The sequence below is a fragment of the Typopeltis vanoorti genome, chromosome 2, assembly GCF_054136105.1.
Source record: "Typopeltis vanoorti isolate ZY-2024b chromosome 2, IOZ_Tvanoo_1.0, whole genome shotgun sequence".
NCBI classification, from domain to species: Eukaryota; Metazoa; Arthropoda; class Arachnida; order Uropygi; family Thelyphonidae; genus Typopeltis; species Typopeltis vanoorti.
In genome coordinates, this window is record NC_143550.1 from 107,487,878 (window position 1) to 107,512,441 (window position 24,564).

At 36.4% G+C, this 24,564-nt stretch overlaps 1 protein-coding gene across 3 annotated transcripts in view; it reads right to left on the bottom strand.

Annotated features, from left to right (window-relative positions):
* The window catches only part of Nep3 (M13 family metallopeptidase neprilysin 3), a 502,574-nt gene that overhangs the window by 81,603 nt on the left and 396,407 nt on the right, over positions 1–24,564 (bottom strand). For all 3 annotated transcript variants that reach the window (XM_090407352.1, XM_090407368.1, XM_090407360.1), the window contains one exon: positions 8,364–8,431. In XM_090407352.1, coding sequence (XP_090263478.1) covers positions 8,364–8,431 — 68 coding nt within the window. The remainder of the gene's footprint in view (positions 1–8,363; positions 8,432–24,564) is intronic.

Genomic DNA, 24,564 nt, shown 5'->3' on the forward strand with positions numbered 1-24,564 from the left:
AAAGGGCCTATGTAGTATTTTATCTGTTTTGTAGGGATTGTAGCCGTTGGCTAAGAACGTATTGCGCAGGTATTGGAGTTCAGTGGTCAGAGCTGTATCGTTAGAACAAATGGCTCTGGCTCTGTGTGTAAGTGTTTTTAAAATGCTGTACTGTTGGACTGGATGAGGATGTGATTGTTTATGTAGGTATCTTCCTGTGTGTGTGTAGGCCTTCTGTAAATAGAAAAAGATAGTGATCCATCTGAAAGGCAGGTGACTAATATGTCAAGAAATGGTAAACAGTTATTTGATTCATTTTCTACTGTGAAGTGAATTTTGGGGTGTTGGCTGTTTAGGTATGTGACAAAAGCATCCAAAGTGTCTTGTCCATGGGGCCAGATGGCAAAACACATAATCTACATAGCGTAACCACACTTGTAGCTTGTATGTAGCTGTGGTAAGAACTTTGTTTTCAAAGTGTTCCATGTAAAAATTTGCTAATGGGGGAGAGAGGGGGGGAACCCATAGCAGTACCATTAATCTGTTTGTAGAATTTTCCTCCTGATGTAAAGTAACCTGCATTCATGGTAAATTGAAATAATTCAAAAATATCTGGGGGAAATTTTTAGACTTGATTAAATCAAGAGTGTCTATAAGTGGTACATTGGTATATAAGGAGGTGACATCGAAACTAACCATTATGTCTGAATCTTTTAGGATTAGATTTTTAACCAGTGTTTTGAAATGGATTGAATTTTTTACAAAAGTAGAGGAGTAGCCAGTAAGGGGGGGGCAAGCGACTTGGCTAAATGCCGGGCCAGTTTATATGTGGGACTATCTATGCTATCGACTATGGGGTGTAATGGGATATTAGTTTTGTGGATTTTTGGTAATCCATAAATATGGGGTGGTTTAACATGAATTGGCTTTATTTTCCTGATGATTTCTTTGGGTCATGATGTCACTTTTTTCAGTAATTATCGGACTTTTTTCTTTTGAGACATCATAGGGTCTCGATGTATAATTTGATACGTGGAACTGTCACATATGAGCTCTTGCATTTTTCTGTTATACTCTTCTTAATTCATGATAACTGTTGCATTTCCTTTATCGGCTTTTGTAATAATAATATTTTTATTATTATATAACTTTTTTTAGGGCAGTTATTTGCTTTCATGGCATATTGCTTTTTGGAGGCTTAGCCTTGTTTAGAATACTTACTATATCTAGTCGCACGTTATTGGCCATTGCTGGCGGGAGATCGTGGATACCCCTTCTACTTTCATCATAATTTCTAGTTTTGGAATTTGTTTGGGCATGATGGCAAAGTTATATCCTAGACTAAGAGCGTTGTTGGCTTCTTTAGTCAGTGTTTCAGACGATAGGTTTACGACCACATGGTCTCTTTGAAGTTGCGGTCGGGACTTCGTATGTTGGCGCTGTTGTAGGAGTTCATATTTCTTTAGGTGTTTGCTTTTTACTTTTGTGAATTCTTTTTTTCATTATAGATCTGAAAGATTATTTTTTGAATCAGCAATAGCTTTGAAGAATTCTCCCAACCTTAACAAATATGGTTGCATTAATTTGCCAAAAATTTGGGAGACGGTTATCCTAAGAAAAACTCCTGGATAACTGTTTTTTTTTTTTTTTTTTTTTTTTCGTTAGATGGCGCCAAAAATAGGACTTTAGATCTTTTTATCTTTTGCAATTATATTGTTTCACTCACTCACTGTCGCGTATACAAGTGTGTTGTGCTCTGATGATGCTGAGTTGAAAATCAGCGAAATATAAGCATTAATAAAACATCTTTGTGATAAAAGTGTGTGTGGTGTTGTTAATACCATGAAAAATAAGTCATGAATAACCATCAACACCTAATCTTATCTGTTAGATTCACTTTTCCCTTGTTCACTGACCCAAATTGTTTATACATTTCTTTATCATAATTTGCCTGCTATAATCAACAGCATATCCTCCCCCCCCTTCTTCTCCTTCCTATCCTCATGGAAAACATCATAATCTTCCATTTCTATTACTGTCAGGATATCATCATCAACCATGTTACATTTATTCCAACAGTTTTTTGGTGAGTAAACTCAATCAACGAAACCATTTCATGTACCTTATTTTTGATACTCCTGGTATTTGTTGTGTAAATAAACAGAACAATTCACTTTTAGGTACTGCCCATACCACTTGTAGCTTGTGATTTACCCACACCTAACCATTCCCAATTTTCCTTTATCACCATTTACCCATCTATCTCTTCAGATTCAACTACAACTCGTACATCCCAGGCCATTCCATTCCCATACTGACCATCCCCATTCCTACACACATACACACATTCGCTACTTCCAACATCCAATCTCCTTATAAAGTGTCTCCTTGTCCATCTTGCATTGTTGTTCATCATTATCAATCTCAGTACTTCTATTCTCATTTACCATCACTTCATTCACACCAGTTCCTCTCTTCTGATCTTTTGCTTGACAGCTTACTTCCTCTGCTCTATACTCACATTTCTCCTTGCAGCAATAGTCTCTCTAACTGAATTGCACCAAATCCTAAATGCAATCAGTCACTTTTGCGCATTTCCATCTTTCCTTCAATTGAGCCAAGTCCCACACATTCACAAATCCACTCCCTTCTCCTCACACAGCTCTGCCAACATACCATTCATGATCCTTGCTCTTTTTCTTAACTTATTATCATACCTAGGCAAGACACCGACCACCCTTCTAACCACACTTTTATCTTTCACCCTCCTAAACAAATCTTGATATCCATTTTTACATGATCATCTTTATGTACAAACAAGTCAGTTGTTCCAACAATCATCACCAGCTCGCTTGCTCTTCTAAGCTTCCCATATCTAATGCATCTATTATCTTGCTAATTCTTCCTCCTGGAAAACACACCTGGAATCTCTCATTTCCCACACCTCTTATAATGGAATATCCATATATCTCTATTCTTGAGTGGTTTGTAACCTCTTTTTCTCTGCTTTCCTTCATTCTAACCTTTTGTACTCATCCATTCTTATTCAACAAACTTCTCATCTCCTATGCATTTTTTTTTCATTTAACTTCTCCTTCTGATCAAGTCATTTTTCAAGTCTTGCATCCTGACAATTACATGTTAGTCTATCATTTATTTCTTTTCTTTCTTCATTCTCACTTTCCTTAGCTTCCACAGTGTCATCACTTTCATTTCATCAGCTATAATTTTTTCTGCATCTGTAATCCTGCTCACTTCCATTTCCATGATTTATAGTCATTTGTGTCTGTAATTGCTTATGCTCTATGATTCATATGATCATTTTCTCCATAATTATGTGTTCTTTCATTCCATCTGCCAGTTTTTTATTTACTGATAACCCATAGTCCAACAGAATATCACACTTTCAACATATCCATACCCTTTCTCATTCCTGTTTGGTCTCTCCACAGTCTGCAATTTATTTCACGACATGGTTGCATTCACAACAAACGTATCATTCTTGAAAAGTCCATGCTGTTAATTACGCTTGATTTTCAGGCTATGCAATATGTGCCAATCTTGTTTGTACTGCCATTTTGTCATCGTTCACTGCAAGTTTCAAAAATAGTAAAAATAAAACTCTATTTCAAAGACAAATCTCCACGATCACTCAGTTATGCTAAGCTATTAAAAATAAACAATACTACCCAAAACGCAAATCTAAATCTCTACTTTAATACAAAATTAAAACTTATTTTCAGCAGCAACTTTTAATGGCCTTTCACTAAGAGGATGTTTCACTTTCAGCAACAAAATCATGTTTAGCAACAAAAGAATACCTTGTATGACAAAATTAGTCTTTTCACTTGGTTAGACTATAAATTAAAGATGCCAAGAAATTATATTCTTAGTTTAATTCTTTATCGCAGTGTAAGCAAAGTTTTTGTGTGAAGTATCTTCATGACTGTGCTACTTGTATATAGAGCTTAATGACTTTACATCAGTTGCCTTAATTACATTAATTGCCATAATGCAAAGCACGCCCCCTTATGGACATGTATAATAATAAGCATTATAGGAAAGGGGTGTGTGCAAAGCACACCAGTTTCCCATTAAAACTAGGGAGAGTTATAGGGAATTCTGATGTTAACTCCCTAATGAATATTTAAATAGGCTTTATCTTGGACAAATGATCAGAATTGCAATTATAATTAATAAATACAATAGCTGCCCTTTGGAGTGCAAAGGTCATAGGAGTTTGTACTGTATTGGTAGAACTGTTTCAGGAGCTGGATGAGATTCGAGATTGGGGAGGGGGATGATGGCTGATGGTGCCCTGAAGTTCATACCTTGCAAATGTTGCAAAGACTGCAGTGTGCATTGCTACTATGATAAGGAGGTGGTTGTGCCACTGTTTTATTATAACAAACCTGTATGGTGTGAACATACTCATTGTGGTCAGTCTCACTCAGTAAGCAAGCAACATATTCAATCTGCTATGGATCTTTAGAAACTGATTATCACTGATGTTATTGTTCAGAGGAGAAAGCACACTAGGAAATAATACTTAAATAACTTTATTTAGTTACTAAGTTATCAGACCAATATTTTGTCTTGTCATGAAGGCATCTTCACAGAGACAAAGATATGTACTCTATATGTACCTACAGGCATACCAGTAGAAAGGCAAACAAAGACTGAGCCTAAAAGGAAAGAATCCTAAAGACCTAGCTGGTGCCCTCTATGGGCAAAGTGGAAGGCTAGGCCACTGACACAGATCAATGGATCCAATGGAATATGGCTAACTCATCTCACACAAAATCTGAGTGACAATCACTTTGAGGCCAGCAGAATAAACAAGAACTCATCACTGCACCAACAGAGAGTGCCAGGACATTAAAATTCCACCTTTTACATTCAGTTTTTGTCTGCTTTTCTACTGATGTGCCCCTGCATGCATATGGAATATATCTTTGTGCCATTGGAGACAAGACAAAATAATAGTTTAATAATTTAATAACTAAATAAACACAACAACACATTCTGGATGCATTCTGCCCACCTACCACTCTTCATGTAAAATATGTAATTCTTACTCCACTCTCTGCCACACCTTTACACAACTTCCAGTGATGACTCTCTCTCTCTCTCTCTCTCTCTCTCTCTCTCTCTCATTTTGCCAATCTCATCTTACAATCCATGTATAGTCACTTCAATTTTAATCTGGTAGAATCTCCTTGTTAACTTAAATCCCATTATCATATTATGTATTTTCTACCTGTCTGCTAAACTCTGCAATTTGCATTTCCTCAACCTCTCCATAACTAGTATTCTAGAGTCCTAGTATTGTGTTAATAATTTGTCTCTTTTATGCTCTCTCTCTCCAAAGCTTCCACAACACAATGAAACTATGTAATCCAATCTGAATAACAGTCGATGTGTGGTCTGACCAATATTTTATACAGTAGCAGAGTGGATGTGCACTGTACAAATACCAAATTTTCATAAAATCCATCTAGCTAAAGTCTCGGAATGTATGTTTGTTTATGTATACATGAGAAGATGAAAAAAATTAATAGATGTACTTGCGAAATGCATTCAAAAATGGAGGAAAAAGACTAATGAGTGTTCAGCATGTATATTAATATTATTACTATTAACATCTAACCTCCATAAAGTCAAAGGACTCAATGCAGAAGATCCATATTATGTTATTTCTATTTTTTTTTTAAAAAGGTGCATAGCATTCATGATTAAAGCTTTAGTGAATTATCATCATTTTAGAAAACTGTATATATTCAAGGCAACCTTACGAGTATGTTGTTATACTCGTAACAGCATACCCATGTGTGTTTAACATTACCACCCCACACACACACAAATGCAAGAAGTCAATTATAATACAAGATTGTGCTATATAAGAAGCATCAAGGAGAAAGAGCCATTTGATCTGTTTTTTGACACTGCTGAATGCTGCAGACTTTGGAAAACATAGTGTAATGAAATATACTTAAAAGATCAGAAAAGACAGAATGAAAGAGGAGGTTGAAAAAGTTTGTTTGATAAGTTGAAGTTGAAATGTGAATGGATTCTGACTAGCACTTATTTGTGTTTTTATATGCATAAAGGAATAGCAAGGGCATGTGGAATGATTTGAAGAAACTCCCATGAAAACACTTGTAGAAAGAAACAGATCATCTTATTACACTGGCCAACGAAAAAAAAAATTTTTTTTTCTGCTGATTATGATCTGACACTTGTTTTTTTACTAATTTGGGTGTGCTGATTTCAAATATCAAACCCATTTTTCTCCATCACGTCAGGTTTTTCCTCTATGGCATTTTCTTTTTGCTAATTTGTAAGTTTTTGATAGTTTTTAGGAGGCAGTACTATTTAGAGGATCAAAAAAAATCGAATTTTTTTTCATAAAATATTATTTTCTGAAAGTATGTACTTTTAAAAATCTGTTCCTAACTTTCTATCAAGACATTCGAAAAATTCCCGAAGATATAGCCTATTATTCAAAGCGGTGCACAGATCAGAATCGGAGTGCTCACTGCTCTTGCTTGTTAGTAAACGAATAAATGCGCATCAAACTAGGTCTTATGAAGCAGTATGTTAAAGCTTTAGATTTACAAGGTGACTGTTTCCAATACATATGTGAAAAATTTCCACGACTTAGTTATGAAAAAATTAAAGCCGGTGTATTTGATGGACCGCAAATTAGAACTTTAATGAGAGACCCAAATTTCATCAACTCTATGAACAAAATTGAGAAAGAGGCCTGGACTTCATTTACGATGGTCACGAATAATTTTCTTGGAAACAAAAAAGCGTGCAATTACAAAGATCTAGTGGAAAAAACAATGCTTGAAAATTTCCAGCACCTAGGTTGCAACATGAGCATAAAGCTTCATTTCCTATACAGTCATCTTGATAGATTTCCCTGGAATTTAGGTGCTGTAAGCGATGAACAAGGTGAAAGATTTAATCAAGACTTAAAAACTATGGAAGATCGGTACCAAAGAAGATGGGATTCTCACATGATGGCCGACTACTGTTGGAGTATTCAAAGGGATTGCCAAAACAGAACACACAGCAGAAATTGCTACAAACAAAAATTTATTCCCTGAAACTCATGTGTAAGTAAAATTATTTTTTTATAAATATTCTTGTAATTTTTAATGAATATTGTTAAGTAGTTATGTATCTAATTATCGGCCTCTCTCGCATTCAAAGTGCCAGTACGTGCCGTTGCAGGTTCTTATGCATTTATTCGTTTACTAACAAGCGAGAGCGGTGAGCACTCTGATTCTGATCTGCATATCGCTTTGAATAATAGTCTATATCTTCGGGAATTTTTCGAATTTCTTGATAAAAAGTTAGGAACAGATTTTTAAAAGTACATACTTTCAGAAAATAATATTAAAAAATCGATTTTTTTGATCCTCTAAATAGTACTGCCTCCTTAAAAATATCAAAAACTTACAAATTGGCAAAAAGAAAATGCCATAGAGGAAAAATCTGACGTGATAGAGAAAAATGGGTTTGATATTTGAAATCAGTGCACCCAAATTAGTAAAAAACAAGTCTCATATAAAAGTCAGCAAAAATTGTGTTGGACTGTGTTATTAATTTTTATTATTCAAATGATTAAATGCACAGGCTGTGTGGAAGAAATGGGTGTGCATTTTGAATGTGAATAATGTAAAAGAAATGGATGTGCATTTTGAATGTGAATAACGAGTCTGATGGTGGAAGAGACGTGTAAGATGAATAGCATGCACTTTAATCAATTTAGCATCAGGAGTCTGGATAAATTATTTATTCCAGCATAAATGCTGGAATAAATGCAGAAAGCCAGGAAAATCAGATCATCATAAGAGGACCATGAGAATGTGTGTCTGCAAGTTCAGCTATAGTATTCAAACATGATTATGATAAGAATGTCATAAAGCATGGTTATGAATCTGGTAAGGGATAGAAATGTACACTTTGGGTTCATACTTTTTAAACATGTTGAAAAAAAAAAAAAAAGGACAGAAAAAGAGAAAGTTTCCAAGTAGATCAAGAAAATTGATTTTGGCCAGTTACTGAATGCACAGTTAGATATTTTTGTTCCATTAGTCCCATTGAACATGTCAACTCTTTAATGGACTAGTTAATTAGTTGAGGAATGAATAACTGACTGATCACTGCATAGTTTTATGCGGTTTGGTAGTGAGCAGGAAAAGTAGATCTCACGGTCAACACTGAACTAGAAGATAAGATGAGGAGGGAAGAGAGAGAGAGATTCATACCACACATGCATGTATAAACAAGCAAATAAGTATAGCTTTTTAATGTCAAGATTATTTTAGTATGAATAACACATACATTTACAAATAATAGGTTAGAAATACCTTGGTCGTCAAAAGCATGTGTTAGTTCATGTCCCATTACCACCCCCATTGCACCAAAGTTCAAAGACCTAGAAATCAAAAAAGAATATGGTTAGGAATATAAGAGAATAATAAAGAAGTACATTTTACATAAATGTTTAAAAAAACTTGCAGAAAAACTTATTCAGAAATATTAAAATAAATCGTAATATGAAGTAAGCTATATCCATATAAATAGACTTAAATGTTGATGATTATTTATAACAATACTTCATGGTATAAACAATACCAAGAAGAAAAATATATAATTAATTTATTGAATATTCTAATATTTTGCTGGTTTTCTACTCAGCATCATTAAAGCACAGTTGCAACTGTGGCAAGGAGATAGTTATAGTTGGAGCCTTCAACGAGATAGTTGTAGAAAGAGTCATCATCATCATCATCATCCAGTCCAGTAGTAGGTGTAGTTGCCTGTTACAGTCTCAATCCATCTCTTGGTGGGTCTTCCCCACCAAGAGATGGATTGAGACTGTAACCTCATATGCCTCCTGCTTGCTCACAATTAAATCATTTATTTCCTCTTCACCTGTGCTACATCCTTTCCCTAGGGATGTACTGAAGAACATGGTGAGGTATTCTCTTGGTCCTATCCATTCTGTTTACATGTTATAACCATCAATATTTATTGCTTCGCATCCAGTCTATCACTATTAACATCAGACCTCCATTGAGTCAGATGCTCATCAAGGAAGGTACAAACTATCACACAAAGCTCATCAAACCATACTTTAAACTCATTCAATGCATCCACATTCACAACACACTCAGACAATGCATTCCACTCACCAACCATTCTCCATGCAAAGAACCTGCTCCTTACTCCTTTTCTCACAAACTTCTTATATAGTTTCCATGGATGGCTGCTTGTTCTAATCCTCTCTTCCATTCTAAGAAAAATATTTACCATGTTAACCAGGTAACAGCCCTGGACCAACTTATATGTCTCAACCATATCTCCCTCTCCTCCTATTCATGAAGCTTTCAAATTACATTCTCTCAATCTGTCTTCATACCCCCATATTCCAAAGACCAGTTAGCACTTTTGTGAATTTTCTCTGAACACTTTCTAACATATTCTCATCACCATGAAAATCAGGTGACCTAATTGCACAATAATCCATATATGGACTGATCATACAATGGAACCATGTCCTCTTTACTTCTGCACACCAAGATACAACCACAGAGAATACTACTGTTATCAACCCATTTCTGTATCCTAGTTCTCATTAATCTCTGCAGTAGTTTAACCACAACTCCAGCTATACAGATTGCCTATAATTTGTAGATACAGCATTATCACCATTTTTATGTAGTGGAACAATTTCACCTTCTTTCCACTCTTTTGGAACCTGTGCTGTTGTAAGACTCTTATTAAACAGGCATACCAATGCTACTGCCAATTTCCTGGAAGCTTTTTTTTTAAGATGCTGGTGATATGTCATCAAATCCTCTAGCCTTAGTGACACGATGCTTATTTAATTCCTCATATGCCTCCTGCTTGCTCACAATTAAATCATTTATTTCCTCTACACCTGTGCTTCTCATGATTTCACCCTGATGAGGATGAAACACCCTTATAAATTGTTCACTGAATATCTCAAGTATGTCCTTCATCACCATTCCATCATCTTCATCCATTTAACATAATCTTATCATAATCATTTTTCTTTTCACTTGCCACATATCTGAAAAAAACTCTCCAGAGTTTTTTTTTGGTCTGATTTGCTAATTTCTGATCATGCTGCACTTTTGCTTTTCTTACCGAGTTGCTTACCTGGCCTGTTCTTCATACTTCTCATGCAATTAATTTATTACCATGATTCATTTTGTGTTGCCTCCACAGTATCCTCTTCTTCCAGATTTTATGTTTAATCTTTTCATTCATCCATTTGACACTACCTTATTCGGCTTTTTGACCTTCAGAAAACATTCACACATTGATGTTAAATATCTTTTGGTTATCAACATAAATATCTTTTGCTCATTTGAACTAATGTAAGCCATTGTGCATATTGTTTTCTAATGGTACAAGTTTCACTCCCATAGATAAGTATTGATCTTGCTAGTGTGTTTAATGCTTTAATTCCAGTACGCTTCTGTACTTTTGCTGGATTAAAAGTATGAATAATTATTCTAAGTGCTCTGCTGTACTTTTTGAATTTATTATTAATGTAAATTTTGTCTTTATAAATCAGACTACAACCAAAATTCTTAAAGTTGCTTACTTGCTCAGGTATTGAATTTTCAATACATATTTTACTATGAACTGGTTCCTTTCCTTGAAAGGCCATAATTTTGATTTTTGTCATTAATATTTGCATATTAAAGTTTTCAGCAATAAGATTTAAATAGTGCACAGAATATTGCAATTCATCTTCATTATTTGACAGCAATACTTATTATCTCTTAATCCCCCCATGGAGTTGAAAGACTCATTACAGAAGTTTAACACTAGTGAACACAAAGTCTATCATACCCCTCCTTAAAATCATCCACAGTCTGTACATTCCCCACCCTCTCAAGCAATGCATTCCATGCTCCTACCACTCTCAATGCAAAAAAAAACTTACTTCTTAACCTTTTACTCACCGCCCCCTTTTGCAACTTCCAGGGATGGTCTCTTGTCCTTGTTTCTACCATATGAAAAATTTCCTCAGTGTTTATATGATAATAATCCTTCAACAGCTTCAATATCTCAATCATATCCCCCCCTTTGACTTCTATCTACCAAACTCTGCAGTCTGCATGCCCTCAGTCTATCTTCATAATTGATGTTGTACAGTCTTGACATCATTTTTGTTATCCATCTCTGCACCCTCTCCAAGTAACCTTGGGAAGAGTGCAGATCCCTTCAAATCCCAGTGACCAGATTTGAGCACAGAAATCCAGATGTGATCTGATCAAATATTTATACAAAGGGACCAGCACACATTTATCTCTTATGGTCAATGTCCTTCTCAACATTGCTGCAATTCTCTGTGATGTCTTCACAACCTTTGCAATATGTTCCCAAACTTCAAATCTCTATCCAAGATCCATTGCTTCTTCCAGTAGACCTTCAAATAAGCATGACGTATCGCTCATGTGGATCTCAAATTTTAAAATTTTACATTTAGTTGCATTAAACTGACATCCCCATGCCTTTGCCCACCTTACAGTTTATTCAAATCCTCTTGAAGAGCTAAAACATCAGCACTATTACTAATAACCATATCAAGCTTCACATCATCTGCAATCAACTGCACATAATTTTCCTGTAGTCCTGTGACAATATCATTGACATAAAGATTGAACAGCAATAGTCCCAGGATTGAACCCTGTGGAACTCCACTTGTAACCTTCCTACTCCCTGATACTACACCCCATATACAACTCTCTGATATCTATCAGAGAAGGGGTTTTATTGTCAGTGAGTGTTTCTAAAAGTTGACTTCCACACAGTAAAAGGTTTTATTATAGTCTATAAATGCTGCATGTGTTGGTTTATTTAATTCTTTGTTCTTTTCAAATAGTAATTTCATTCAAATAATAATTTCAAACACAGGATCTGTCCTTGCAGAATCCAATTTGTTCCACATCTATCTTATCTCTGTAATGACTCTCTGGTTTGTGGTTATTCTCCATTCAGGAAATCTGAATAATCTGAAATATGAGTAAGTCTTGGTTTAAGAGCTTCATAAGCATGTTTGAACAGTTTCATCTCTAAGTGACTTACTGTTTTTGAAGTTGTTAAATATATCATTCAGTTCCTGTACAGGAATGTGTTCTTCTAGATTATTTTTGGATTGCAATATTTGCAATTATTTTCTAGTAGTTAGTTATTCATATGTGACATAATTTTGACACTGTATGGTCACTTCCGCACCTCATTGGGTTTTGAGAGTGATGCCTTCTGCTAGAAGTAGTAGTAGGGTCACAGATGCCCTTTCCAGAAAGAGTTAGTAGGATGATCACAAACATCCTTCATACTGGTAGGATTTGAACCTGCAGCCTCTTGGCTGGAGAGTGGATATGCTAACCAGGCCAGTATCTTTTGTAGTATGTGACCATAAATCCTGAAGAAATGAGACCATGCAGTTTTATCAAACACATCGATTCTTATATCCTCTTTTGTTTCTTGATTCAAATTACTTAAGATTTTATAAGCTATGGGATTGAATTTTGTTAAATCTCTCTCTCTCTCTCAGATACAAGATTAGATACAAAATTATTCCACCTTCCTCTGTATCTTTTCTGCGCTTTTCTTTTAGATATGGCTTTCTTTCTGTTATATTCCATTTTATCTTTAAGTGATTTGGTTGGTAAATACTTCTTGGTACCACTTCTTTTATCTTCTGTAATTCAAGAAGGATCCTCATCCCACTGTCTAAGAGCTAATTTATGATGCTATCTCTTCTTTTTGCCTAAGCTTTCAAATTCTGACTGTTTTAATATATCACAAATGTTTAACCATTCTTCTTCAATCAGTTCACTGATTTGTATATACAGTCATACCCTGACTTATGCTACCCCGACTTATGCAAATCCAGAGTTACGCGGTTTCTTATATGTACTTATTTACTTCACGCCTCGCCACTAGTTGTATCTTTCCAGCGCCTGCCGCATTCGCCAGTGCAGCACATGTTGTGAATAAGCACTGACATGTTTCGCGCAGTCTCCATTCATACACGATTTTTATAGTTCTACAAACCTTGTGATTGTTTAATGTTATGTTCTTGATAAAATTTTATCACATAAAAAATAATAATGTCATCCAAAAGAAGCAAGTCCGATTCTTCTACAGCTAGCAAGAAAAGAAAAACATTGACTTTGGAAACAAAACTCAACATTATTAAGGATTTTGAAGGCGGAATGAAAATTTGTGAGCTAGCAAAGAAGTTCGATCTACAGGAATCCACAGTAAGAACAATCATAAAAGAAAGGTTTACAGATTTTGAAGGACATAGATTCTAACAAGGAACGAATTGTAGCCACAAGGCAAGGAATAACAAAATCATTAGCTTGCTATGAAGAAATTTTGCATGACAGGAAAAGGACATTATGACATCAGAGATGAATCTATTAGATTTTATGAAACTATCGACATCGAAATAACTTTCTTTTTTTTTTATGTACAAAAAACTACAATTATGATTATATTTCTTAAAAAATATAGGTGTTTTTGTAAACCTTTGGTCCCAATTAACTAATATTTTGTATGTTTGTATATATAAATTACATGCAAAATTATACCCCGAGTTACACGAATTCGACTTACGTGCTTTTTGTTGGTCCCACCTACTGCGTAACTTCGGGGTATGACTGTACTAATATTTTAACTCTTAGTCACAGGATTACTTCCAAGTCAGTCTTTTAAGAGACTGACTTGGAAGTAAGCCTCTTCTTCAGTTTCCACTCTCATTATTTTTAAACCTCATGAAGGAAATAGAATCGGTTAGAAAAGGAAGTGGTCAGTTTCCAAAACAAAACGTCTACAAACTCTTGTGTGAAGAACAAATTTTGCTAATTTATTCTTTACTATTATACAGTTTATCACTGATCTTTGTCCTTTTGCCATCCAAGTATATTTATAACAATGTCTCTATGTGGGAAAAATATGTTTGTAACTTTAAAATTATGATAAACTATATAATCAATTAGCCTTCTCCGGTTTTTATTAACTGTTTGCTCGCCACATATACCAAGGACTGAATTAATTTTATTAATGCCAGTTCTAGCATTTAAGTCTCCCATCACTGCTATGTAGTCAGACTTATTTACTTTGTTCATTATTTTTGGCCAGAGGGAATAAAAGCTTTCATTACTTTCTTCATTGCCTTCAACATCTAGAAAGTAATGAAAGCTTTTATTCATTTTATTCAGCAGTGTATTTACATTGTGTTAAAAGTGTTTTTTTTTCCTTAATAATATCATGTAGATGTGTATAATAGTGTTTTTGTGCAATAGCCAGACTGGATATAATCATTGAACTGTAGTATTGTAGTTCTAAAAGTGTTCGCTTCGGTTGTTATTTTGATTAACATGGAAGTGCTAGTTAATGGCCAGGAGAGGGAGTTCCATATATGATCTGGAAGACATGAATCACCAAATTAGTACAACAAATACAGGTCAGGTGATTATTATGTGGGACTTCAACTATGGAGATATAGACTGGAAGGAAAAAAGATCACATGGCAGAAAGGAAACTGAATTTATACACCTGCTGAGGGATAATTACTTAAGGCAGCATGTGATGGAGGGACTAAGGGTTTGATGGTATTGGATGTGATCATAGGATCAGAAGAGTAATCCATAACCAAGGTGACCTCATTGCCTCCAACTGGTGAAAGTGACCATGAACTCTTGACTTGGAAGATTGTACAACGTGAGAAATATTCTGTCAAGAAGAGGTATTTGTGGACCTACAAGGCAGGCAATTAAGACATGCTTAGGAAAAAGCTTAAATCTGTAACATGGCATAAAACACTGCAGGTTAAGGATGTTAGTAGTGCATGGGATATAGTTAAGGTCTTCTAGAAGAAACAGTATTAAATTGTGTACCTAGGGGAAGGAGGGGTAATCGGGTAGGAATTCAATGGATAAATAATATGATTAAGCACGAGCTGCAGAAGAAGAAAATGCTGCGGAGGGTATATAAACAGAAAGATGACCAGCAAACTCCTGAACAGTACAAGTCTCAGGCAAGAAAAGGTGATCAGCACGGCAAGCAAGGCCAAATCAGATTGAGAAGAATTTAGCTGAGCAGACCAAAGGATATCCCAAAGAGTTCTTTCATTATGTGGCAAATAAGAGGAAGAATAACTATGGAAGATTAACCTTACTGAGTGAAGATGGTCACAAGGAGAGAGAAGTGGATAAAATAGTTGAGTTACTGAGTGATCACATTGCAAGCATATATCTTCCTAGTGAGGTTACTGCTTTAACCTATGTGACAGACACTAATGAGGGAACAGAGGTGGATGAATTGGAGGTTCTTAGGATCTTGCAGAATCTCAATGCACATACAGCTGTGGGAGTAGAAGGGATATTATTATTATTATTATTATTATTATTATTATTATCCAGGACTCCATGAAGTCAGACTCATCTAGGAGGTCCTTTTATCATACACACAGCTCATCATACCGTGCTTTAAACACACTCAAATTCTCTGCAGACACCACACACTCTCAGCAAGGCATTCCAATCATTCAGAACTCTGCATGAAAAAAACCTGCTTCTCACTTCCCTACTCACACCCTCTTTATACAGTTTCCAGGGATGACCTCTGGTTCTTCCCTGATCTCCCACTATTCTCTGTAGAACCACTCCAGCATTGATCCTATAACAAACCCTTGTAGGTCTCTATCATATCTCCTCTCTTCCTCTTGTCTACCAGACTCTGCAAGTTGCATCTTTTCAATCTTTCCTCATATTCGACATTCCAGAGGTTACAAACTACCTTAATCAGTTGCCTCTGGACCCTTTCCAACATCTCTTCATCCTTCTGAAAAACTAGGTGACCAAATCTGGGCACAATAGTATGTGTGGCCTAATCAAAGCCTTATAGAATGGAACAATAATCTCCCTACTTCTAAAAGTCAGTGTCCTCTGCATCATTTCCAGAAGCCTTTGTGTTGTCTTCACAATTTTGGCTATGTGTCCCCTAAATTTCGGATCCTTATCCACTACACCCCTAGATCTCTTATTTCCTCTGCCTCCGACAATATATCCTCACCAAGCATAAATTCTGCATCCCATTTTTGTTTTCCAAATTTTAAAACCTTACATTTTGCAACATTGAACTCGCATCCCCATTCCCAATCACTGAATTTATTCAAATCTTTTTGTAAGGCCACAACATCTTCTCTACTCTTCATGCTTCGTCCCAACTTTGCATCATCGCAAACAACTGAATATCTCCATCCAAATCTTCATCAATATCATTAATATACAAGTTAAACAGCAATGGCCCTAAAACAGACCCCCAAGGCACACCACTAGTAACTTTCCTTTTCCTGTTTCCTGGATATCGCTCCCCATACACAACTTGTTGATACCTAACAAATAGCCAGTCTCCAATCCAATGCACCAATCTAATATTCAACCCCATCCACTCCAGTTTGATTATCAATTTATCATGCAGTAATCTATCAAAAGCCTTTGCAAAATCTAAGTATATTACTGTGTATCCTTCTCCTCTGTCCATGGAAGCAGTCACGTTTTCTGGTTTCTTTCGTTCTGCATATTTCGTTTCCTTCCACCATATTCGCCTTGCTTTCATTCTTTTTACCATCTATTACAGTTTTCAAATCACTCGTTTTCTTTTTCAATGTTTTCTTAACAATTTTATGCCTTTCTTTCACACCATACTTCTCTTTCGAATGAGCACTCATTCTTCCCGCAACATTCTCGCTACTAACACTTTCGGTCATCTAATTCATATTAGCACTCATCAAACCCTCGTTTAGCTCACACTTTGCAAATACCCTCCTTCCATCAGCCCTAAATGTCCACAAACCATCTATGTAATCAAAAGAATACATGTAGCACACCTCTCACTTCACGAAACGACTGAAGTCTAAGTTAAATCATGCACTGACAAAGCCGCCACCATTTTCCCGATGACAGTTACTACTCTAAGGGCCAAAAACAACAAATTTGTAATTAGGTTTAAGCAAAATATTCCTAGGGAAAAATATTAGCTAGGGTTTTGCAAGAATGTTCAAAGGAACTGGCAATGCTTTTGACTAAGCTGTTTAATTTAAGTTTCAGCTCTGGTAAAGTTCTAAGGGAGTGGAAAGAGGGCAAAATTATTTCTTTGCATAAGAGAGGTTCTAAGACTACAGCAGCAAATTATAGATCAATCAGTATCTCAGGTGTGGTGGTAAAAAAGAAGAGGCGGTAAAAAAGAGAAATCAAGAATGGGTAGATAAAAATATGTTACTGCAGGAGGGTCAGTATGGCTTTGTGAAGGGCTGGTTATGACTTTTTTTTTACTAACTTTTTATAATAGAGTAACAGCTGAGTTGGATAAAGGAAATGGCTACATGATGATTTTGCAAAGGCATTTGATAGAATATCACACGGAACACTGTTACACAAATTAGAACAAATGAGGATGGATATGATGCTGGTTAAGTGGATAAGACAGGCTGCTGGACATATCAAAAAGTGGTATATGGAGGGGCATAATCGAGATAAAAACAGGTGACTAGTAGTGTGCCACAAGGTTCAGTGATGAGACCATTGCTGTTAATTTGGACATAAATGATATAGGAAATAACCTGAAAGGAAATATTCTGTTGGCTGATGATGTGAAATTAGGTAGAGTAATAGTTAATCCAGGTGATGTGGAGAACTTGGAGGAAGATTTAAACAGTCTTTCAAGTATGGGCAAAAGTTAATGGGTATCAGTTTAATATGAGAAATGCAAAGTTATGCATTTTGGGAAAAATAGATTACAAGATGTGTATCACATTAATTGCACTGTACTCCAGGAAATAGATGAAACAAGAGATTTAGGCATGGTGGTAGACAGAGAGTTAAAGTTTAGAGGACATACTGCTCAGGTTGTTAAGGTAGCCAGATTACTTGACTATTGAAGAACACATTAACAAGTAGGGTTAATGAAATTGTAATAATTCCTCTTCATAAGGCCTTGATATGCTCACATCTGAATTACTTTGATCAAATCTGGCCCATCTCATCCCAAGAAACCCAGCAGATGAGAAAGTAGTGAGAGGATTCAGAGGTGAGTGGCCTTTGGAATGTTCCCTATGAGGACAGATTGAGAGTGTGGATTGCAGAAATTGGTTGTTAGGAGAAAAATCAGAGATATGTTGGAAACATTTAAGTTGCTTACAGGATTTTATAGGATAGATTATTATTATTATTACCCCAAGACCTCATGGAGTCAAAGACTCATCTGGGAGGTCCCTTTATCACACACACATCTCATCATACCATGCCTTAAACACACTCAAACTCCTTGCAGACACCACACTCTCAGGAAAGGCATTCCAATCATTCACAACTCTACACAAAAAAAACCTGCCTCTCACTCCCCTACTCACACCCTCTTTATACAGTTTCCAGGGATGACCTCTGGTTCTCCCCTGATCTCCCACTATTCTCTGTAGAACTTCTCCACCATTGATCTTATAACAACCCCTTACCAACTTGTAGGTCTCTATCATATCTGCCCTCTTACTCCTGTCCACCAGACTCTGCAAATTACATCTTCTCAATCTTTCCTCATACTCAACATTCCAGAGGTCAGAAACTACCTTAGTCAGTTGCCTTTAGACCCTTTCCAACATCTCTTCATCCTTCTGAAAACCCGGTGATCAAATCTGGGTACAGTAGCCCATGTGTGGCCTAATCAAAGTCTTATACAATGGAACAAGAATCTCCCTACTTCTACATATCAGTGTCCTCTGCATCATTCCCAGAAGCCTTTGTGTTGTCTTCACAATTTTGGCGATGTCCCCTAAATTTTAGATCCTTATCCACTATCACCCCCGGATCTCTTATTTCCTCTACCTCCAACAATATATTCTCACCAAGCATAAATTCTGCATCCCATCTTTGTTTTCCAAATTTTAAAACCTTACATTTTGCAACATTGAACTCACATCTCCATTTCCGTGCCCAATCACTCAATTTATTCAGTCTTCTTGTAAGGCTACAACATCTTCACTATTCTTTATGGTTCATCCCAACTTTGCATCATCTGCAAACAACTGAATATCTCCATCCAAATCTTCGCCAATATCATTAATATACAAGTTAAACAGTAATGGCCCTAAAACAGACCCCTGAAGCACTCCACTAGTGACTTTCCTTTTCCTGGATATCGCACCCCCCTATACACAACTTGTTGATACCTATCAGATAGCCAGTCTCCAATCCAATGCACTAATCTAATATCCAACCCCATCTGCTCTAGTTTGACTGTCAACTTATCATGAGGTACTCTATCAAAAGCCTTTACGAAATCTAAGTATATTACTGTGTATCCTTCTCCTCTGTCCAAGGAAGCAGTCACTTTATTGTAATAAGTAAGTAGATTACTAAAACATGACCTCCCTTCAGCAAATCCATGCTGTCCATCAAACATAATACCATTGTTGTCAACCGAACTCTGGATCCTAGTTCTCACAAGCTTCTCCAACAACTTAACCACAACACCTGACACACAGATAGGCCTATAATTTGTTGCTTGAGTTTGATCACCTCCTTTATGAAGTGGCACAATCTTGCCCTCCTTCCACTCATTAGAACTTGACCAAGTGCAAGACTCATTTTAAAAAAATATGTCAAGGAAGGTGTCAACTCCCTGGCACATTCTTTTGGAATAAGTGGTGATATATTCTGAAAGAATGTGATATATGCAACAGCTGTCTTTATACCATTTTCTCCCATCAATGTCATCCATCCATAATCATTCTTTCTTTTGCTGGTTACATATCGAAAGAACTCCCTAGGATTCTTTTTGGCTTCATTAACTAACTGCTGTTCATACCTCTCTTTAGCTACTCTCACCAATCAAGTCACCCTCCTTGCTTGGTCTTTGTAGACCTCATGAAATTGGTTATTTCAACTTCTCTTATGCTGCCTCCACAATGCCCTTTTTCTGTATCACATGCTTAATCTCTTTATTCATCCATCTCACACCTACCTTATATAACCTTCTCACCCTTGGAATACGTTTAGACATTGCATCTACTAGATAGTTTTTGAAAAATCCCCCAAGCTGCATTGATCTCTTTTCCAGCTAACTCCTCATTCCATGCTACACCCACAAGCTGTCTCCTGAGCTCTTCATAATCACCCCCTTGTAGTTCCACATATACCCTTTTCTCACCTCGCACTTCTGGCAATCACCCAGGTAATCACCTCATGGTCACTCTCACCAATTGGTGGATGATTTGACACCTCATTTATAATTACATCCTCTGATGAGATGACCAAATCCAAGACCCTTAATCCTCGTGTGCCCTCTGTTACATACTGTCTGAGGTAGTTATCCCTCAAAAACTCAAGAAACTAATTTTCTTTACTTCCAGTTGCTATCTCATCATTCCAGTCTATATTGCCATAATTAAAATCACCCATAATGATCACCCTTTTCTTATTTGCTTGGCTAATTTGACTATACATTTCACTATCATCACCATCCACATTACCTGGTCTATAACAACATCAAACCAAGTATTTGATTCCATTCACCTCTATCTCACACCATACTGCCTCAAAACCACTGGCACTATTTCCATCTTGCATCTCTACTTTGTATGGACATAACTCTTTCTCTATCATCAATAGCACTCCCCCTTCCTTTTTACCACTTCTATCCTCACGAAACACATCATTCCCTTACATCTCTATTCCTGTCAGGATGTCATCCTCTTCCAACCATGTCACCCTTATTCCAACAATCTTTGGGTGAACAGACACAATCAGGGCAACCATTTCATCTGCCTTGTTTCTTATACTTCTGGCACTGGTATACAAACACAACAGCTCATTTCTGGATCCACAGCTAGTTCCACTGATACCACCCACTTGATGTGATCTCTCCATGCTAGACTGGGGCCATTTCCCTTTCTGCTTCTTCATTTTAGAACCCTTTTCAATTCCAACTGTTTCCTCTTGATCCTTGGTCATCCCATTCCTTTCTTGCCTACACATGCTCTCACCTCCTCTTGGAGCATCCACCTTTCTCACGCTATGTACCCCTGTCCACCCTGAGCCTCCCCGTTTCCCTGCTCCTCTTGCACACCCATTCTCTCATTTTCTATACTCATACCACTCACTTCCCCATTTATATCCACTTCTTCAATCTCTCCTGATCTTCCACATCACTCCCCTCTTGATCTCGATGCAGGCAAAATGTTTCAGCACTTTGCTAGAATGACCAGTCAAGTGGTCATCCCTAGAAGTTGAATAAAGGTGTGGTCAGTAGGGGTGTGAGGACTAGATTTTTTGCTTGGAGAGTAATGACTGAGCGGATTAGTTGCCTGAGTCAGTTGTGAGTGCTTTTTCTGTTACTGGGTTCAAGAAGAGGTATGATAGATTGGGTCTCCCACAATGAGTCTTCAGACTCCATGGTGGTGCCCGTATAATAATAATAATAATATGTTTACAAAAATGGCAGCAGTGGTAATAAAGAAGCATAGAACAGCAACATAGAAGATCTTAACTTAGAGATCGAGTTTTTACTGGATGTGATTTTATACATCATTGTTTTATACATGCATCCAAAAATGTTAAAAATTTATGGAGTATTAGACTGAACGATAAAAAGGAATGTATTATAGTATATGAAAAGTGCAATGAAAGGTTAGAACACTTCAAAAATGAGAATGGTGTTACCAGGAATAATCAGAAAATGGATGGAAGTGCTTGCAATGGTAATAATAGAGGTGATGTGGAATAGCTTAGGCAAGAGCTAATGAAAATGAAGAGTTCAGGTTAAATGTATGGAGGAGGAAATTGAATGTTTAAAAAAGAGAATAACTCATGTAAATGACAAGGAGGTTAATAAGAAGAAGCAAGTATCTAAAGATGATTGGGTTGCTTTATATTGTTGACTCAATCATTAAAGGAGTGGTAAAAAATAAGGTGCATAAGATGTGTTTTACAAGCATACAATAAAACAAATATCAGATGCTTTGCATAGAAGGAAGAATGGGTGTCAGAATTAGTGTACAAATGAATTGGACGGTGAAACAAAAAATGTGGAAAAGGATTAGAAGAAGTTGTTGCAGGAGGTGAAGAATAATAGTGTCATTGGGAAAGTGGTTAGTTTGTTGCTCAGCTATGAGAGTTGTGAACTGAGAAGGAGAGCAATGATACTGAATGACAAGATGGCCGAATTGTTTCAGGCAGAGTGTGTTTAGTTTGTGAATGTATGGAATGAATACAAAGGGAAGTTAGAATGGTTCAGAGCTGATGGGAATGTATCTGCATGGGTTTGGTGTTGGTCATTTGAAGTAATTGTTTACTAAGAGTACACAGGTTTCATACAAAATCAATTAGTGAGAGAGAGAGGTTGAGAAGTAGGTTGTAAAAGGACAGGAATAAAATGGATACAAAGGTGAGGAAGTGATTATAGCAGGGAAAAGTAATACAGTGCAAAATTGTGGGGATGATAAGAATATGAATGAAAATCTGAGTCAGGATCAGGAAAATGGGGATGGTCAGAATAAAGTGAGAAGTGCAGTATACCAGAAAGAGTTAAGAGTGATTGTGTTGATACAATGGCCTCAAAGAGTGAGGAATTGTGCTTATATACTAATGTATGGAGTATCAGATATAAAAGGACTGAATTTGTAGCATTGATCTAATCAGTATGTCCAAAGATAATTTTCATAAGTGAAACTTGGTGTTGACTGAGGATGATATACTGTCAGGACTTGAAACGGTAGGATATAGAACTTTCTGAAAGGATAGGAAGATGGAGAGAGATGAGAGGAGAAGGAGTATTGTTAATGGTGGCAGAGTTATTGTATCCTTTAAGAGTGGAAATGGGAAACAGTAGTATGGGTGAAGATTTTGAAGCTGTCTGGTGTGAAGTTGAGATCAATAGAATAGCATATCTAATAGGATGCTGTTATAGGCCAAGGAATGTGGAGAGTTCTGATTGTGAAATGTTTACACAAATCAGTTGAGAAAATAAAATGAAGATGATCCCAATGGGAGATTTTAATTATAGGAATGTGGATTGAAAAGAAGAGATAGTATATAGTAATAAGGGAAGCCAATTTGTTTCAGTTTCTGTAGGATAACTCTCTAAAGCAGCAAGTGGTCGAAACAATACAAGGTTTATAGATGTTAAATTTAGTGATATCCTCACAAAATGTAATTGTGAATGAGGTATTGGTTTGGAAGGTAGTTAAACAAGAAAAAGTTGTTATCAAGAAGGTCTATATGTGAAACTATAAGGTGGGTGATTATGAGAAGCTCTGTAGTCAACTAGCATCAATAAATTGCATTGATGAATTATGTAGAAAGAATGTTGACGTGCATGGGAAATGACAAGGCAGTATCTAACATAAGCAATGAATAACTGCATACCAGGAGAGTAGAAGTGAGATGGATGCAGAGTGAAATCAAGCAAGCAGTGTTACAAAAGAACTTGTTATTGAGGAAGCACAAGACAGTTTGCAGTGAATAGATGCATGAAGAATATAAACTGCAGGCTAGAAAAGTGACAAGCATGGTTAAGAAAGAAAGAGTAGAATATGAAAAGGGATTTGCCAGTCAGGTTAAAGATAATCCAAGGGAATTGTTCTGCTATGTGGCAAGCAAGAGGAAAAATAATTATGGCAGGTGACTGGTGGATAGTTATGGTAGCAGAGTACCCATAGCAAATGATATAGTGGAATTATTTAATGAACACTTCATCAGTGTATATCATAGTGGTGTAAATGATGCTGTGCAATATGTAGCAGGAAGGCAAGGTTTAAGAGAATTAAAGGTGAAAGAATCAGAGGTGTATCAAATGTTGCTTGGGTTAGCTGTTAATAAGGCTGTAGGAATGGATGACATATCACCACATATTTTTAAAGAATGTGCAAAAGAGTTAGCCACCCTTGACCTGATTATTTAATGCAAGTCTTGCAGTGGGGAAGGTTCCTAAGGAGTGGAAAGAAGGCAAAATAATACCTCTCCACAAGCATGGTTTGAGAAGAGAAGTTTCCAATTATAGCTTGATCTGTATATATGCAGTTGTGATCAAAGTGTTGGAAAAATTGGATAGAAATAGAATACGGGATTGGGTTGACTGACATAAGATTCTCTGTGATGGTCAGCATGGGTTGAGAAAGGCCAGATCTTGTTTTAGCAATCTGTTTATGTTTTATGATAATGTGATGAATGTGTTAGATACTGTATATAGATTTATATACAGTGATTTTTTGGACTTTCAAATGCATTTAATAGATTATCACATGACAGATTGGTGTATAAGCTGCAGAAGATGGGATTAGATAGCAGATTGGTTAGATGGAATGAAGTTTGGCTTTCTGAAAGATACCAGCAGGCTGAGTATGATGGAGCAGTGTCCCAGAAAAGGAAAGTGATCAGTCAGTAGTGTGCCTCAGGGTTCTGTTCTTGGGCCCCTGCTGTTTAACTTATTTGTTAATGATATTTCATGTGGATTGACTGG